This window comes from Macaca thibetana, chromosome X, assembly GCF_024542745.1.
Source record: "Macaca thibetana thibetana isolate TM-01 chromosome X, ASM2454274v1, whole genome shotgun sequence".
NCBI classification, from domain to species: Eukaryota; Metazoa; Chordata; class Mammalia; order Primates; family Cercopithecidae; genus Macaca; species Macaca thibetana.
The window spans coordinates 59,889,157-59,905,575 of NC_065598.1; the positions used below are offsets into that span (position 1 = coordinate 59,889,157).

The 16,419-nt window shown below is 39.5% G+C and overlaps 1 protein-coding gene across 7 annotated transcripts in view; it reads right to left on the reverse strand.

The window, feature by feature from the left end:
* ARHGEF9 (Cdc42 guanine nucleotide exchange factor 9) overlaps positions 1-16,419 on the reverse strand; it is a 179,733-nt gene that overhangs the window by 20,340 nt on the left and 142,974 nt on the right. For all 7 annotated transcript variants that reach the window (XM_050776932.1, XM_050776935.1, XM_050776929.1 and 4 more), the window contains 2 exons: positions 14,791-14,922; positions 4,304-4,547 (listed from right to left, as the gene is read on the reverse strand). In XM_050776932.1, the coding sequence (XP_050632889.1) occupies positions 4,304-4,547; positions 14,791-14,922 (376 nt within the window). The remainder of the gene's footprint in view (positions 1-4,303; positions 4,548-14,790; positions 14,923-16,419) is intronic.

Genomic DNA, 16,419 nt, shown 5'->3' on the forward strand with positions numbered 1-16,419 from the left:
CCTAGAATAAATAAATTTGATATTCATAGCAATGAATAAACATCTAAGAACTGCTAAGAAACAATGATAAAAGAAGAGTGAATAAGAATTGATTGTACCAGGCATTAAAACTTTCTCAATATACTGCAATTAAAACAGTATAGTCTCGATACAAGAAGTGACAAACAGAAGAGTGGAACAGAATAGAAAGTTTAAAGACACATCTAAGTATATATGCAGAGTTACTATATATCAAAAATGGCATTTAAATTGTGTGGAAAATAAATGATTTATTTAATAAATGATGCAGATGCAACTGGATATCCACCTGGAAGAAAAAAATGAGACCCCTTCCTCATGCCATATAAAAATGTAAATTCCAGTGGATTACAGTTCTAAAAATAAACCAAAAGTATATTTTTAATTAGGAAATTTTATAGTTTTGATGGCAAGAGATCTTAAGCAAGATGAAACTAGGGGCCAAAAAAGGAATAATAGATACATTTTTTCAAAGTAAAAAGTTAAATATTTATAGAAGTAGGCAATATAAACAAACTCAAAGGACAAAAAACAGACTGGTGAAAACGTGAAATTCATGACCAACAAAGTGTCACATCCCGAATATAGAGTCCTTCCAAATTTATTTTAAAAGAATGACAACAACTACAAATGAGTAAAGGGTATGAGGCAATTCACAAAAGAAATGAAAATAGCCATTAAGCATATGGAAAAAAAAAAAAGGTTCCAACACTTTTTTTCAATTTACTAGTTGAAAAATGGCAAACTGAAACAAACAGATGCTATCCAGTGCTGGTGAGGGTATGGGGAAGTAGGTACTCATAAAATTATGCTAGGAGTATAGATTCTACAAATCTTTCAGAATTTAATATCTAAGTATGTATTAAAACCGTTCACATTCTAACATTCAATCATTCCACTTTAGGGTATCTATCCTACAGGAATAAAAGCACCAATAAGTAACAATGAGATATGTACACGGATATATATTACAGCAATATCTGTAGTGGGAAATAAAGCTAAATATAAAATGAATGTCTAGCAAAAAAAAGAACAATCAGCCCTCTGTAACCATGGGTTCCACATCTGGATTCAATCAACTATGGATCAAAAATAATCAGAAAAAAGCGGCTGGTTGCTTCTGTACTAAACACATATGGATTTTTGCCTTGTCTTTATTCCCTAAACAATACAGTATAACAATTATTTACATAGCATTACATACATAATACCTAACATTGTGTTAGGTATTATAAATAATCTAGAAATGATTGAAAGTATATGGAGGATGTACATAGGTTATATGTAAATATTATATAATTTTATATAAGGGATTTGAGCATCCATGGATTTTGATATCCACAGGAGTCCTGGAACCAATATCCCGTGCATAGCAAGAGATGACTGTGGTTACTACATAATATTATGGAATGTTATACAGCTGTTTATAAGAAAAGTGTGATGAATTTATTGATATGCCCATTTCACTATAGTCCTCACTAATATAGGTGTTGCTATGAAGGTATTTTACAGATGTAATCAAAGCCCCTGATATGGTTTGGCTCTGTGTTCCCACCCAAATCTCATGTGGAATGGTAATCCCCATGTGTTGGGGGAGGGGCCTGGTGGGAGGTGATTGGCTCATGGGGGCAATTTCTCCCACGCTGTTCTCATTATAGTGGGTGAGTTCTCACGAGATCTGATGGTTTAAAACTATGTGGCACTTCCCCCTTGCTCTCTCACTCTCTCTCCTTCCACTATATGAAGAAGATGCTTGCTTCCCCTTTGCCTTCTGCTATGATTCTAAGCTTCCTGAGGCCTCCCAGTGATGCTTCTTGTGAAGCCTGCAGAACTGTGAATCAATTAAACCTCTTTTCTTCATAAATTACCCAGTCTCAGGTAGTTATTTATAGCACTGTGAAAAGGGACTAATACAGGCCCTAATCAGTTAACTTTATATAAGGGAGACTATCCTACATAATCTGGATGGACCTGACTGAATCTGTTGCAAGACCTTAAAAGTAGAGCTTAGGTCTCCCACAGAAAGGGCAGAAATTCTACCTGTGCACCACAGCTTTAGCCCATGTCTGTGCCATTTCATCCTTCTCATGATCTTCTCTTCCTGACTGCCTGTAGATGACAGCTTTGGCCTATGTCCATGGGTTTGAGCCTGCCTGTGATCCTCCATTTCTGACTGCCTGCTCTATGGAATTCTGAGCCACTTAGCCAACATTCACAATCGCATAAGTCAATTCCTTGTAATAAAATTTTCAGCAGTGGTATGATAGATCTCCTATGGGTTATGCCTCTTTGGTTGAACCCTAACTGATACAAGGGGTTATAGTTAGATTCTATATTATTTATCTGGGGAGTTACCTATGATAAATTAAGCTAAAAAAGCAACTTACAAGGTAATATATATAATTTTTATATAAAAGTATTATATTTGTATATGTTTATATGGGCATGAGAAAAGTATGGAAAGGGGAATACTGAACTGTTAACACTGGTTATTTCATTCAGTATGGAAGTGACAGAAGGGAAAAGAATGCTAAATTTTCTTTATGTATGTCCATATTTGTTTAAATGGTTATAATGGTCATGCATTAATTTTATAATTAAAAAGTAAAAATTAAAAAAAGCTATGATAAAACTATATGACCTTCATAAAATAATGATTAAAAATATGAAATGATTTGATAGAAATGCTAATAATGATGAGTGAAAATGAGGATACAAAATTATATCTATCCACCATAGAAAGGCAGGTATGGGGAGAGAAAGAAAAAAAGATTCAGTCACCTTGGTTTTTCTAATTAGACACATTAAAAAGGCTGGAAATATATATCAAAATGTTTATGAAAGTTATTACTGAGTATGTTGATGTGTGATTTTTACTTTTTTCTTATATTTTTCTGTCGTTTTTTCTCCAAATTTCCTACAATGGAAGTGATTTACTATTATCAAACAAAAAAAAAAAACCTCAATATTTTTAAAGATGAACATATGCCTGTTCAGAAAGTAATTTCTGGAAGCTTTTCTATTAGAAGCAGATAGTTAAAGTCACAGGTTTATTAGGGCATTGTGTGGGAGACATTGTGTTAGAGCCAATGGGAATGGCAGGGACCTTCTAATTGATTCAGGGTCTGAATACTAAGACCATTCCTTTAATAACTCTAACAGCCTAGGCAGGGTCATTGGCTGCTGCTGCTTGCCATTGAGAGAAGTAGCCAGCAACATTTATATACCACTCCACATCATGTCCCAATGCAGTGTCCACATACTAAAAGCAATCTGATTCCAATGAGACTCAAAGTGAGTTATTAATGTGCACTCTACGCAAGTTCTGAGGAGAAGACTGGAGTTAGATTTGTCTTTCTGACCATCCTTTCTTACCTCTGGACAATTTCAATCACCAACATGGAAGGATAAGAGAACCCTTTTGTACCAGGATTCAATGAGTAGGCCCATTTTTCTAGAGACGATTTCCACAAACTTGAGCATACAGGCATTTTAAAGTACAATTTCATTCCCATAAGCAATGGGGCAAAGACAGAAACTGTATGTCTTCTCAGGGAATTAACAAGTCTGGTTGCTTGGTATTTTTAATGACAGAAAGGCAGGACCATGAGCAAGAGACCAGACAGTACTTTATAAGTCACAAAGCTATAACCAATGGCATCTAAATCCCACAGTTGGGAAGCAGCATGAAAAATATCTCTACTATCTATATCCCCTCTGGAAAAGAGAAACAAAAAGGCAAAAAAAGTATGTTTCAGTGTATTCGAAATCATGAAAATGGTCATGGTTTTAGGTCCTGTTATCTTTTCTATAGTTTACTTTAAATACTTCCACACAGAAAGTGTGATGTGTATGTGCATATTATTTTAATCTATAGTCTAGGGGGATTTAGTTAACATCTGAAGTATCCTAATCAGGAGTACAAACTATGCACCTAATGACAGAGAGCTGAGGCTTTATGAAGATTACAGAACAGGTAGTGTAACTGATTTTTGTTTATTTGCTAATAAATGTATGTTTGGGACAATCAAGCCTGAGGCCTGAGGCCAGCTTTCAGTGTGATATTCTTAGCTAGTAGGGGAGGACAACCTATAGTTCAACCTACCACTGACTAATGGAAGCTATTGGTACTTACCAAAAACAACCTAATAATAAGGAACCACCAAAGTAGCTTAAGTAAGTCTGCAACAGAAATCTTCCCTCTGACTCCAGGAAAATGGAAACCAATTCAAACCTCCTATGTTCTTCATAGCCATATTCTTCTTTCTACTCTCAGGTCACTTACCGATTTTTTCATCTTCCTGTACCATTTTCCTCTCTTCTCTGAAAGCCCTGAGCCAGCGTATTTTTTCCTCCAGCTTCTTGGCAAAGAACAGATGTATCTCCTCAGTCTCCTTGTTGTGAAGCTTGAAGGCATTCTTCATGCTGACATTAAAGTCATCATCTCTGCCATCCTCAATGTCAACTACCTCATATTTATCCATGTCAATGCGGCCTTTGTAGTATAGGATGTCTCTCCGGATTAGGTCCTAGATGGGAAGGAGAGGTTTCTTGAAGGTATGTGCAGGGTGAGTACTAGAAGAGTTGGCACATGGGCACAGCAGAATGCTAACACTGTCACCATTTTGAAGTAGCAATGGGGGTTGGTTTGTTCTAAATTTGGCCAGGTTATATTAGCAGTCTGACATTGACAGGTTGGTTAACTAGATGCCCAAAGAAAAAGCCTCTGTCTCACCTTGAAAGATCATTTCAGACACCAGAATCAATCCCTGGACGTGTGTGCAAGTCTGCTGATAGGAAGTAGGAAACAGTAAGTCACACAAACACAGCTAGCAAGGGCGTCTTCTTTTCTAAAACATCAGCAAGCCCACTAGAGGTATGAAATGAGCTGGCTGGTTGCCTAGAGTGTGTTCAAATATCTGTGCAGGCCAGTGAGACCTGAACACCAGAGGAGGACTGAGTGGTATGAGTAGCTAGGAGGCCACAGACTGTTGGCAATTGATTACCTAGGGAGGGTCTAACACTTAGCACTCTGCGGATTTTTAGAAAAGACCCAGTCTGACAAGAGAAATGGAGGTAAAAGTAAATAAAGAAGTTCACATATCAACACAGATGAATGTCACAAATCTTATGGAGAAAAACAGAAGTTGTGGATGGACACAAACAGTATGTTGCCTATTTGTTATTGCTGTTTTGCTCTCATTTATACAAAATTGTATTAATCCTAACTCTAGTCCATGAAACATTCATAATTGGTTCATGCATGGCATTTTTATTTCTCTATTCATTTACTTACTTATTTTAATAATATAAAGCACTGGTGAATCTGCCACTAATACAAGGCATCCTCCATCCTAAATCCTATGTTCATCATTTCCATGGTTTCCTTTCTATATAGTTTTACCTCATCTATATCTGTTCCCTTGAAAAACATACAATACAATGCCACATAATGTTTAAAGACACATAGTATGTAGAAAATTATAAAGAAATATGTGACAATGATATATGCCAAATTCCAGACAGTACAGAGCAGAAAATGGGGAGGGGCAAGAGAGGAAGGAGAAGAAAAAGAAGCAGAAGAGAGGGTGGGAAGGAAAACTATTTGTAATTAATTATTTCTTAAGGTGGATAGTAAGCATGTGGATACTCATTATATTATTTTTATATCTTTTTGAATGTGAAATATTTAATAAGTTAAAAAAGAAAACAGAGGGACGGATGAAATGACATATAGACGTATGGAATGTCAGATCTTATAAATATCTTGAAGTGGTCTTTCAGCCCCTCCTCTTCTTGGCGCTGCCCTCAGCCTCCTCTGATAACACATCCCCTGCTGGGAGATGTGGTATGGCTGAGTCAGGCTGAGGAAGGCCCCTATAAGCCCTGTCCTGACAGATGTCTTCAGGCCAGCTCTCCCTCCTCTCTGCTTTATCTGCTCTTTCAGTCAGCTGGACAGTCAGAAATGCTCATTAATTTTTATTAGCATTTTACAGTTCAATTAAACCATTCCCATTCTACTGAATTGCCTTACTTGACTCACTTCTCAGCTGTGTGCTCCCTATGAAGGATCTTCTTTTGGCCACTCACATTCCCAATCCTAACTCTTCACACTGTGCAGTACACTGAGATTTTCAGTTGGGCTGGGAAAGGCTACCTTGCAGGATTCCCAGCATAGCTCTGTCAACCTCAAAGGCCCAGGCTGGAAAATACAGATGTCATTGAATTGCTTTTGAAAAAATAACAATCATGTTGCTTTTTTTCCTCCCATAATGACTTCATATAAATAAGAAAAGAATATAGATGGATTCTGATCTATTGGTTGTCCCCAGGATCAAGTTCACAGGAGAGGAAGAGTTCAGCTATACAGAGAGGGCCAATGTTGTCCCAAGCCTATTTCAGAACCTGGGTTCCTTTTACCATGTTCAGTGCGCACAAGCTCAATCCTGGCCAAAAGGATAGAGTGGTTCCCATACACTGACTTCCACAATTCTCAGGAACACTTTTTGAGACACGTGTATAAAAAGTGGGCCCTATCAGGCTAATCTAAGTACAAAACCAGGACAAGCTAGGGAGAATGTATGAATTTAATTTATCTTGATCTCAGAAAGGTTTGAATTGTGCCTTACCATACATAATACAATACATACAAACCTGGAAAGCCAGATCTGAACCACACATTCTCACTGGACCACACTGCCTAAAACAGGCAGCCTCAACTTCCTTGTTGCTAACTTCAGTTCGCAGCCTCCTTCCACTCCGCCCCCATTCCGAGTTGGTGTGTCATAGTCATTGAGAGCTTTCAACACCTTTGCTATTTCCCAAAAATAGAAAGAATATGCATGATCTTGGAGCTACATTAAAAGCATCAATTGAACCTCCTATTGTTTCTTTAGATATTTAAGGATGACAAGAAGCTAAAGAGAATTTCTGCTTCTGTGGTGGGGAAACATGGCTAGAAAGATGTGTCACTAAAATTATTCCTTTGCCTGTTCTCCCTGGTCCCCTAGAGGGTTAAATGTGAGTTTTCAGGCACTAGATTAGTCATAAGCCAAATGTAGAGATGTGATAGGAATAATTAAGAATGACCTACCAGTTCAGGAATTCCAATCATAAAGAGTAGCTAAGACTATAAGCAGTAAGCAGCATGGAACAAAAGAAAGAGCATGATGTAGAGTCTGAAACCCTGAGTTTTATGCCTTGCTGCTTAACCTATCAGCTCTATGGTTACAGACAAGCCAGTTAACCTCTCTGAGCCCCAATTTCCACAACTAAGAAATGAAGACAGTTTTCCTTACTCTGTAAAATAGCTACAAAGCTCTAATATAAACATGTCATTTCCAGGACATGAGGCCAGACTTGTCCACCAAATACAGCCTTGAGCTTTCTTGCTCCTGGGCCAGTGTTTCATAGTCCTTAAAACCCTCTTTTAATAAACTTAAAAGAAAAAACATCTCACTACCTCCTTCAGCTCATTCAGACTTTCCAAATAATTTAAATATTGTGAGTAAAAATAAGTCAAAGCAAGGGTAACTCTGAATATTTTTTCAATTTACATAGCTGCCCCACTGTCCCTGGAAATTCTATACATCCTTTCAGGACAGGGTGGTATTTGCCAAATGGTATTTGTCACCAAACAACAGATATATATTTGGGGTCACACTAATATCTGCTCTCTGGCCCAACCAGGCTTCCTATTCTAATCTTAGCCTTCGAGGTCAAACTTACACATTCTTCTTCCTCAAAGAAACTCCCTGACTGCTCAAGCTGATGTGGCTCCCCTTCTCCAAATTCTAACACCAATTATGAAGGCCCTGACATACTACACACTTGACACTTAGCCACCATGCTGCTCACAGCTTTTAGTTTGCCTGCCCATTATGGCTGTGCCCAGCACTCTATCTTCTTTGGTCTTGCTTCACTCAGGGTTTGTCCAGAGAAGAGCAGCTGACAAAGCCCCGGAGTTTCCTCTGGTTGTCCTCTGCACATGGCAAGGGGACAAAGTCCTCCTGAACCCTGGTTGCCTGTGGTCCTATTGGAACCAGGCTGCCTACATGCCACTTGTTAATGGTAGTCTGAGTGCCTTCCCAGGGACATGGTGAGCAGGTGCTCAAAACAGATGCTATTTGGATCATCACAACTTTCCTGCCTAATGAAGTTTATCATTTCCAATAAAATGCCAGCCTTCCTCCTTTTTCCTTGTGCTCGTCTGAATTGGGAGACATTAAGGGAGCTAGTTCCTCCCCAGGAGGATCCTGGCAATCTGCAGACAGACACTCAGGCTGTGGTCCTAGTCTGTGGCTCCAGCAAGAAGTCTACTCTGTCCCTGATGCTACATAACTGAACAGCTGGAAGCTATTTCAATTTGGCCTCACTGGGTATGCCTGGGGTTTAGTAAGACGTTGCAGGATATTCTCTACAAATGACAGATGCTGCAATCTGGGGAATGTAACTGTTCAGGATTGTAGCCTGCTTCATTTGTTTGTAAATAAGGTCCTCCCTGCCCCTTTATAGAGGGGACACTAGTTACTCTTCTCTAGCCTTTTCTCTCCAGATCCTGGGGAAGGTACATGGGGCTTGGACTGGATTAATTTCTCTCACTACTATATTCCAGCATCCTAGAATGCATGCTTAATTACAACAAAATAACAACAACAATAACAGCAACAGTGACCCCTTAAATAGCACATATTATGTACCAGGTACTGTCCTAAATGCTCTGCATTTATTAACTTAAATAATCCTCCAATGTAGGTACTGTTATAACCCCATCTGATGAGGAACTATAGACATAGAGAAGCTAAAAAGCTTTCTCAGGAATAGAATGCTTATACACTGCTGATGGGAATGTACGTTAGTTCAGCCATGATAGAAAGCAGTTTGGATATTTCCCAAATAACTTAAAAAAGAACTACCTTTTGACCTAGCAATCCCATTACTGGGTATGTACCCAAAGGAATATAAATCATTCTACCACAAAGACACATGCATGCGTATGTTCATTGCAGCACGTTTCACAGTAACAAATACATGGAGTCAGCCTAGATGATGATCAATGATAGACTGGATAAAGAAAATGTGGTACATGTACACCATGAAATACCACAAAGCCATCAAAATAAATGAAATCATGCCTTTTGCAACAACATGGATGGAACTGGAGGCCATTATCCTAAGCAAATTAACACAGGAACAGAAAACCAAATACCACATGTTCTCACTTACAAGAGGGAGCTAAATATTGAGTACACAGGGACACAAAGAAGGAAACAACAGACACTGGGGCTTACTTGATGGTGGAAGGTGGGAGGAGGGTGGGAATAAAAAACCGCCTATCGGTACTATGTTCATTACCTGCATGATGAAATCATTTGTGAACCAAAACCCAGCAAGATGCAATTTACCCACGTAACAAATTTGAATATGCACCCCCTAAAGCTAAAATAAAAATTGGAAGAAAAAACTGAAAATTTTCCAGGAATAAAAGATACTACATGGCAGAGCTTGGCTTTGGGTTCAGGCTGTCCAGCTCTAAAATCTCTGCTTTTGTTTACAATGTGCTATATTGCCTCTAAATAAAAAAGTACTGAACGAATTATTAGTAACACTGCATATATAGTAATAGTATTAATAGCTAACATTCACTAAGTACTTACTATGTGCCAGGCACTACACCTGCATTGTCTCATTTAACCCTCACAACCTCCCTTCCTTGTAGATAAACTGTCATTCCCATTTTGCAAACAAGGGCATAATTATAAGCACAGAAAGTTTGTCCAAGGTCATATAGCTCACGGGAGAAAGGAGATTGCCCTCTAGTCTGGCCCTAGCATCCATGCTCTTAACCCTATACTCCACTGCTCCCCACTACCTCAGGTGGTTCTCTCCCAAAGCCTCTTGAGATGACTTCTATCATCAGCCTGATTTGACATTGAGGACGATAAGGACAAAGTTAAAGAACTGGCCCATGGTTAGAAAAGTTAGTAAGAGACAGAGTAAAGATAAGTACCCAGGAGTTCTGGTTTCAAATCCCCTTCTTCTTTCTGCTCCAGCCCCATCTCTATTGCTATTATTGAATTTATAAGCTGTCCCAAATAGCTCATCCTTCAAGTCTGACCCTTCAGTGCAAGACGAAATTGTCCAAATGCAGAAACTTCCCTGAACAGAAGTCTTCTGCCCAACATCATTACATGCTGCTTAGTTCTGATTCCCTTGAATATGGTGAAAGCAATGAAATAAAGAGCAGTTATGACACATGGGACAACAGCACATGTCCAGACTGGCACGATAGGACAGAGGGTGCAGGAAAAGGGGATCTGCTCCTTTCAACAGTAAATACTCAAAGAGGAGAAAATCTCCCCAAAGCATCAAAATAATTTCCCAAATAATTATATCAGGAAGAAAATAATAAAACACATCAAAAACTAAAATAAAAATGTAATGAAACAGAGGAGCAGAGAGAGACAGTATAGATAATACGAAAAAAGAGAACAGAGTCTTATTTGGATTTTTTGAAAGAAAAGTTAAAAGAGTGGTGACAGCAAAAATTAAAGAAGGGGTCACATAATTAGAAGTCACTGGTGACTTTCCCACATACTATAATTGCCATTTTAAAGGTACCTTCACATACGCCCACGTGCTCTCTTGCTCTCTTTCTCTCCTTCTTTCTTTCTCTCTCTCTCTCTCTCTCTCTCTCTCTCTGAAACAAGCTACAAGCTGCATAAGTTGTTTAAGCTGCTCTGAGTGGATTAGTCAATCCCAATTCCCAATGTACAAAACAGGCATAAGTGACTGGGAATTAAGGGAATCTTAAGAGTTGGATGAGAACTTGGTGGTGAGGCCACATGATCATGGAAAGATATCAGTGTTTCAATGTTTACTATACTATCTTTGGCACATAATAATGTAGCCCATATTTGGGTACATCTCGTGATGAGGACCTCACTACTTTATAAGGCTATTTCTTTGTTGGAGGTTGGGTAAGATGAGATTAATGAGTACTAGGCACTCTATCAGGCATTTTATATGTATTGATTCCATTTAATCTTCATGACAATCCTGTAGAATAGTTATCATCACCGTTTACAATTGATATAATGGAAGTACAAGAAGCAAAAAGTCACTTGCTTGAAATCACATAGTTATCAAGTATTGAAACCAGGATTTGAGCCCAGAATTGTCTGACTACAAACTTTATGCTTTTTCTATCACTTTATATGACTTCTGTCTGCAAGGAAACCATGGGAAAATCTGAAATGCAGGAGGATACTCTCTGTCCTGTGCAATCCTCCTATCAACTAATTAAGTTACTGGCAAAACAGAAACTGAGTTTTATGGGATATGACTCGTTCTTAGAAAGCCAATGATGACCCCTGTGGCCACTGTATCTCTTTCTAAATGTTCACAGGCTGTTTAATAATCAAGTACAGAATTTTGACAAGCTCAATGGTAATATTGACATAAATATTACCAATGTGGAATCTGGAGCCAGCTTATCTGGATTTAATTCCTGGCTCTATCACTCATTAGCTATTTCACCTTGGGAAAATCATATAACTTATCTAGGTCTCACTTTACATATCCTTAACATGGAAATAATAATAGTACCTACCTCATAGGTTTGTTGTGAGGATTAAATTGAGTTAATAAGTGTAAAGTTCTTAGAACAGAATCATAGAAGCACTCAATAAATGCTAGTTCACTAATATTTTATGGTTGATCTCTACTTTCTAGAACATACAATTTTTGCTTTGAAAACTGGTACATTCTCCTATCTATAGTCTTCTCACAGATCTCCTAGAACCCATAATTCTGTCAAGATGACCTACAGCAATTCCACTTGGGACATCTTCAAATTATTTCAGTGCCCTGGGATGTATATTTTTAAAATAACATCATATTTAACTTCTGTTAGACTAGAATCCCTATGAAAGTAGAGCTGGTTGGCACAGAAGAGGGGCTCAATATCTACAGAATGAAAGAATTCAGAACAGTAAAGTACTCTCTTACAACCTCAGATCCTTTGGGCTTCAATTCCCTTTGAATCAAGTTTATGCCTTCTTTTCCTTGATAGAGAAGGAATTTATATTCCTCTGTTATCAGTAAACCATCTGCCTCAAATAGGAGGTTGTCAGACTATCACTTCTTTTTTCTTCTTCATTTGAACATAGCTTTAAAAGTAATTAAAATTAAGCATTTTTAAAAACTAATTTTGACTCATTCTAGGATTCATGAAACTATTTTGTCACCCCTGTTAAATATTATATATAAAATATTATATATTATTTAGCCACTTGCTAGGGGTCTTTGTTTCCTCCTTTTTAAATATGAGATCATCAGAAAGCTTAATGTGGCCATATTTCATTATTTAGCATCCTCACCTCCTTTCTTCCCAGTAAAAAGGATTACTGAACTTTCAGATATCCATTTAAATTGTGTGCTTGAGGTGAGTGAAGTGACAGTCTCACTCACCTTGGCCCAATCCAGACATTCCCTTCCTTTCCTCCATGGATTCTCTTTGTGAAAGGAATTTTCACCTCCAGAAAGCCTAGTTCATTCCTCCCAGCTCTATCTCAAGAAAAGAGTCTTTTGTAGTAATGACAAAGGTCCCTAAACAACCCAGCAGACAAAATACCTTGTCTCTTTGCATACTTTCTTTTGGCCCCATGATCATTTTTTCAAAAGTTTATCCCTACTTGCTGAATGGAAAGGTTTATTGTAGATAACAAATGGAAATCTTCAAAACAAACATCAGGTAGTTTTAACGGCCTTTGAACAATTAGGCTATAATTGCTCATGTTTTGGTGTCAAGAACACCCAGGTATATGGAGTTAGTAGCCTTTATACCCCAGACTCTAGGCTGGCTGTGTCTTGGGAAGAAAGCCTATGGTTCTTGTAAAAACAAGAAAGCTGCCTTCTGTGGGAAGCTATGATTGCTTTGAGGTTTCTCTTGTTTTCACCATCCCTGTTATATGCTTCCCCTACCCTGTCAGCTTGTCTGGTTTGAATCCCCAGCCCTGTCTTGACTTCTAGTTTCTTCCTAATCATTGGCTCTCACAATATGTGGCTTAGACTTGGCTCATTACTCCATCTTGGTCTTCCATTGCCCCTTGGGTTCTAAGTTAAGCCCATTGTTTATCTTGTTTCTTCCCCTTTGTTTTTGACTTCTGACTCATTGTTTTATGTTCTGGATCCTGGTCTATCTCTTATAGCCACTGCTTTCTAGAGCCTAGTTTCACACTTTAGTTAAAGTAATCCCAGCCTTGGCTAACAGATGCCAAAATTAATAGGGCCTGGGGGGTACAGAACTATAAAATAAGCCAGGTTCCTGTTTGTTTACTGTCTCTATGCCTACTTGTTCTAAGTGTAAACACTTTAGTGGGAAGAATAGGCACATTACTGTTAGTGACATGGCTGATATGCTGAGAATTTCCATGGCCGCCTAAATTAACCCTCAAAAATCCTAGCTCCTGATTTTATGAAAGTCCTGAGAAGAGTTGGGAAAGCTAAAAAGAAGCATTAGTGTTTGGCCGAGTTTCAGATTCATAAAAGTTCTCTGTTTGAGGGTCAGCTCCATACTAAGGTAAGTTATTATCCCCATTAACTGACTGGCTATTGGTTCCAGAGTGGACATTCAGAGCTTATCACCAAACACTGAGGCAGTCTGAACCTAAGCTCAGTTTTTTTCCCCTCAATCCACTGTCAAAGCAAATGGATAAAGATTCAATACAAGATATGCCACACACATACACACACAGAGGACAGGGGGCTTAAAACAACTGTGTGGTTCATGTTCCAGCCCAGAAAAATATAACACTATTTACCCTGGTATTCTGTGACTCAGCACTCCTCTTCAGAGGCATTCACTACTGGGTGAAGGAGAGGACAAAGGGACTGGATGATGGCAAAAGAGCCAAGGGTAGGATGGTGAATCTGTAACGTCACTCTAAGCATTCTGGTTTCTTCCTCCATTTTTACTTTCCCTGGTCCCCAATTCTTCCCAGTCAGTCCCTGGAGCCAAAACTGGTCTGAACTCTGCTATGAGTGAGGAAGTAGGGGGAAAAGTATCCCATAAGGAGGAGTGATGCTTAGAACATACGCCACCCTTCCCAGCCTCACCAAGGAGAAGAGTCCAAGAAACCAACATTCACAGTTATCCAGGAGTCAGTGTCAAGAGTAAGACCTCTCCTCAAATGGATTACAAAGAAGGAAGAGTGGAGAAGAGCACAGTTGGGGGTTGTGGGGAACCAGTGCACCTTGTATAGGAAATAGGTAGAGGCATGGAAAAAATTCCTATATTACAAAGGTACCTACCTGTCAGGGCAACAGTAGGAGGCTCCTTGTTGTTTCCCAGGGCAGGGAGGGGCCACATGGCCAGAGCCATTAGAGTGGAAATGAGGGAAAGTGCTCAGGGAAACTACTATTTACCAACTAAGATAGACATATTTCAATATTTTTAACAAATGGTGCAGACCAGCAGCTCTGGGTAGAAGAAAGTGAGAAGGAGCACCCCAGGGTCATTAGGGCAAAGGGTAAGAAAAATACCAAGACGAAATGTACCAACTTCAGAGTTTTTCACTGCCCACAAGCCAACCCTGCCTGTGACATTTATGCCACATTAGTGCTCCTGATACAGAACTGCTGCAAATCTCCTGTCTGTTTTCCCCCCATCAGTATTTGCCCACTTTGTTGGGAGCCTGGGGATGATGAAGAGGAGGGTCCGGTACCCCATTAGGTACCCATCTCCCTCAGGGAAGAAGGGGGCAGGGTTACCTTCTTGCAGAGGACCATCTGGTGGTCAAACAGGAAGAAGACCCGCTGCTGGTTGCGGCCGTAGGGCTGGTAGATCCAGGCCATCTCCCCAGTGTAGATCAGCTCCGAGCTCCTGTCTAGGATGTCCTCGCCCTGGGAAGGACATGCGATGATGAGAGGCAGCCAGGCAGAAGGATGGCACCATCACCTGCCTGGAGGCACCCAAGGCTGGGCATAGACTGGGACAGTAAGAGGCCAGAAAGGCCCTGGTAGAGACAGAGGGAGAGAGGGACTCCTGGGACTCCTCAAAAAGCTTTACAGCTCTGTGAGCTAGGAAGACCCATTTTCTTATTCACCCCAAGGCCAAATGTGCCCCGCCACCTGGGACTGCTACAGCATTTCTATGCCAGTTACCCTCTGGTCCTATAAGTTCTCTGTCATATATATGTGTGTGTTTGTGTGCGTGTATGGAGAAAGAGAGAGAAAGGATATATATATGTATATATATATGATATGTATATATAGTATCATATATATATTACATATATATATATAATCTCCATCTCTCTTCTCTATAAATCTCTTTTTCTGTTCCAGTCTCTCAATCCCTGCTGTGGTCTCTGTCTCTTTCTAATACTTAAAGAATAGGCCTTAATCTCACTGCTTCCCACATGAGTAGAAGGAAATGGGAGGACAAGAAGGAAGATGGTAACAGAGGGAGAGAAAAAGAACCCACTCCCCTCTTATAATTGTTTTTCCTTCTCCTCTCAGTTCACCAAAATCTACTGATTGAATAAGAAACTTAACTGCCACATGCTTCCCTGGTCTGTTATCCAGAGAGCCTAGAACTACTTCTCCTCCTTGCTACAAAGAGTCAGACACAAATAGGCACCAAGACACCTGAGTCCTAGCTAATTCAATTCTATAGAGTTTCCAAGTCCTACCCCTTCTTTATGGCAACTGTGATAGGTCAGAAGTATGTTGCGGGTGTGTGTCAGATGTCAAGGTAGACCTGGCCTCTGTCCTCAAGGAGCTTATGTCTTCATGGAGGAGATGAATGTAGGTATGCTCAAAACTCATGAAACACAAGGCAAACCAGCACCAAAGTTGTGGGCACAGGGGTGAGTGTTCCAGGGCCTATGTGAAGATAAGGACAAAGAGCAGTGTCCCAAGACACAGAAGAATTAATATTTCCTGAGCACCTATATGGATCAGACAGTGTGCCAGATATTTTCAATCTATCTTATCTGAGCCTCACGATAGCCCTGGGAAGTAAATATTCTTGCTCCTATTTTACAGTTTGAGGTACAAAAAGATCAAGTGATAAGCCAAAGGTGCCCAACTAGTTAGCTACAGGTCCATGACCCAACTCCAATCTCTGGGGTTCCACAGAGTATGCTCACTCCTTGTACTACATTATACTGTCTTTAGGCCAAAAAGGCATTGGAGAACCCACTCCTTCCTCTCTCTAGGTGTCACTTTTTCCAGACGTAGTATGAGGATGATCTTCATGGTCTTAGTGCTGATACCTTGATGCTAAGATCTCAGCTTTACACCCAAAAGCTTCAAGGCAAGGTTAGAGATAGAGACCTTTATACCTCCCAGAGATAATCAGAGGCAAACACAGATCAGGCAGGGTAGTAGGCCAGA